The sequence below is a fragment of the Plectropomus leopardus genome, unplaced genomic scaffold, assembly GCF_008729295.1.
Source record: "Plectropomus leopardus isolate mb unplaced genomic scaffold, YSFRI_Pleo_2.0 unplaced_scaffold1748, whole genome shotgun sequence".
Classification (NCBI taxonomy): domain Eukaryota; kingdom Metazoa; phylum Chordata; class Actinopteri; order Perciformes; family Serranidae; genus Plectropomus; species Plectropomus leopardus.
In genome coordinates, this window is record NW_024618809.1 from 1 (window position 1) to 2,378 (window position 2,378).

The window sequence follows — 2,378 nt, forward strand, 5'->3', positions numbered from 1 at the left end:
GGACCTCTCATTGATAACTTTGTCACAGCTGAGGCTCAAATTAAGTTTCTTTTCCAGAAATAAATCCTGTTTCTCTCTTCAGTCAAGGAAACACTTGATTTCTGCAACATTTTCATCTTTGTTGGATTATGGATATTGTTGATAAATGCACCTGATCGTTGCCTGAAGACATGAGGACTGTTTACCGTTGTGCTTTACGTTTGATTACTGGCCGTGGGTTCGGCGTACACCACTGTCCTCTGTACGCTGCTGCTAACTGGCCTTCTCCGTCTGTCCGCAGGCTCTCGCACTGGTCGGTTTTTATATATAAGAGTCTACTCGGGCTGGTTCCTCTTATTTATGTACTTATATGTGTAAAGACCAGAATCCGTGTGGTCCGCGCTCTCATGGTACTCTGTTGATGTCGGTCCCAAAGGTTCGCACAGAACTTGGCAATAAAGCTTTTAAATTTGCCGCCCGCTCCACCTGGAAAAACTTACAACTGTCTGAGCTGATCACTCTGGGGGAATTTCAGTCACTTTTAAAAGGTGGAGAAAATGACACTCTTGGTCAATGTGACTGAAATTTGATGATTGCACCTTTTTTTGTATCTGATTGTTTTATTTTGCATTTGTACTGGCGGTTGTGTTCGCTCTTTATATTGTGTGATAGTTGTATTTGTCTGTCTGTGTTTATTGTTGTAACCTTGTTTTAAGCTGCCCTCTTGGCCATGTCACTCCTGGAAAAGAGATTTTAAATCTCAGAGTCTTTTACCTTGTTAAATAAAGGATATATATATACTACCATCCAGTCAAAATATTGTCGTCTTTACTTACCAAATTAAACTGCATAATAATACAAAATAAATATGCTAAATGGCTCCTACAGTCCTGTCGTCCTCCCGCAGGTTGGTGAGCGTCCTCGGGCAGCACGGTCAGTGCGTGTCGGAGCTGTGTGAGCTGAGCGACGCCTCCTGTTCGCTCGCCGCCCTCGTCAGGCTGCTGCAATACTACAGCAGCTGGGCTCAGCTCCGGGACACGCTCGTCAGCGGCTGGACTCCGCTGGGTGAGATCTGTTTTTAACGACGCATTTGAGACAATGGGCCTCATGTGAGAAATGATATAAACTTTGTGTGCTGTATGAATACATTTGACTTACTGTGCTTTTGTTTATGTTTTCTTTTCTTTTCTTTTTCTGTTTTCAGGTGTGGTGGCGGCGGTTGTCTCTGATGACTGCTCTCTTTATTCCCTCATGCTCAAAGTCCTACCAGCACTGGCCATGGGTAACACACACACACACACACACACACACACACACACACACACACACACACAACACACAAACTGCATCAATGACATACAAGCACAAAGAGTTCCTGTTTTATTAATAATTAAAATTTGGGGACATCATTGATTACTTTCATTATAGATTTAAGCTGCAGATTATTATTTTTTGGTCTTGATTAATAAATTATTAATTATTCAGCCAGGAAAAAGAAAATATGAAAAAAAAGGCCCATCACAGATTCAGAGTCTAAGGTGACGTCAGCAAATACTTTGTTTTGTCTGATCAATTCCTCTTAAAAAAAAAAAAAAAGAAGGAAAACTTCAGCAAATTCTCTCATTTGAGAGGCTGAAACTGTCAAATTTTCAGCATTTCTGCTGGAAATAATTCATTAGGTTTCAAAATAAAGAGCAATTTGATTTAATTGATTATTTGGCGAAAAATAACAGTGCAATTTTTTTGTTAGATTTTGGTCACAAAGCTGCTGTAAATTGTAACTGAATTGTGTCGTCTTCTAGGAAACTCCGTCATCGTCGTCCCCGGTCGCAGCAGCGCCCCTCCGGCGCTCCTTTTGGCGCAGCTTTTCACGGGAGCAGGACTTCCTGCTGGGGCTCTTAATGTTCTGACAGGAAGTGGCATGCGGCTGGGCGCCGAAGTGGCCCAGAACCGCAACATCAGCTATGTCACCTACAGCGGCAACAAGCAGGTGTGTGTGTGTGTGTGTGTGTGTGTGTGTGTGTGTGTGTGTGTGTGTGTGTGTGTGAACCAGAAGAATCCACATTTTCGTTTGTGTTAAACCCATTTTTAAATTTTGAAAAAAATCTCCTGAATCATCATTACAGCGACGTCTGTCTCGTGTTTCAGGACGGGGTGACGCTGTGTGAGGCCACTGCAGGGACGGGCGTTCCTGTTTCTGTCTGTTCCAACATCGGTGCCAGCTGTCCCTTCATCATCTTCGAGTCAGCGGACATTGACAGCGCCGTGGACGGAGTGATAGAGGCGGCCTTCAAGAAGAAAAGAGAGGTGATTCAGGACCGGGTGTGTCCACGACCGCCACCATGTCTCTTTAGTTGGATTTACATCACATGGTTTAAGTGACCCAATTCCCATTTTTT

At 43.4% G+C, this 2,378-nt stretch overlaps 1 protein-coding gene across 1 annotated transcript; it reads left to right on the forward strand.

Annotated features, from left to right (window-relative positions):
- Nucleotides 1-779: 779 nt before the first annotated feature.
- LOC121964854 (betaine aldehyde dehydrogenase-like) lies at nt 780-2,301 on the forward strand (the record flags this gene model as incomplete). Its single annotated transcript, XM_042515038.1, has 4 exons — nt 780-1,044; nt 1,184-1,261; nt 1,782-1,969; nt 2,128-2,301. Coding segments are annotated over exons 1-4 (630 nt in total), but the record flags the coding sequence as incomplete, so codon positions are not given.
- Between the last annotated feature and the right edge of the window lie 77 nt (nt 2,302-2,378).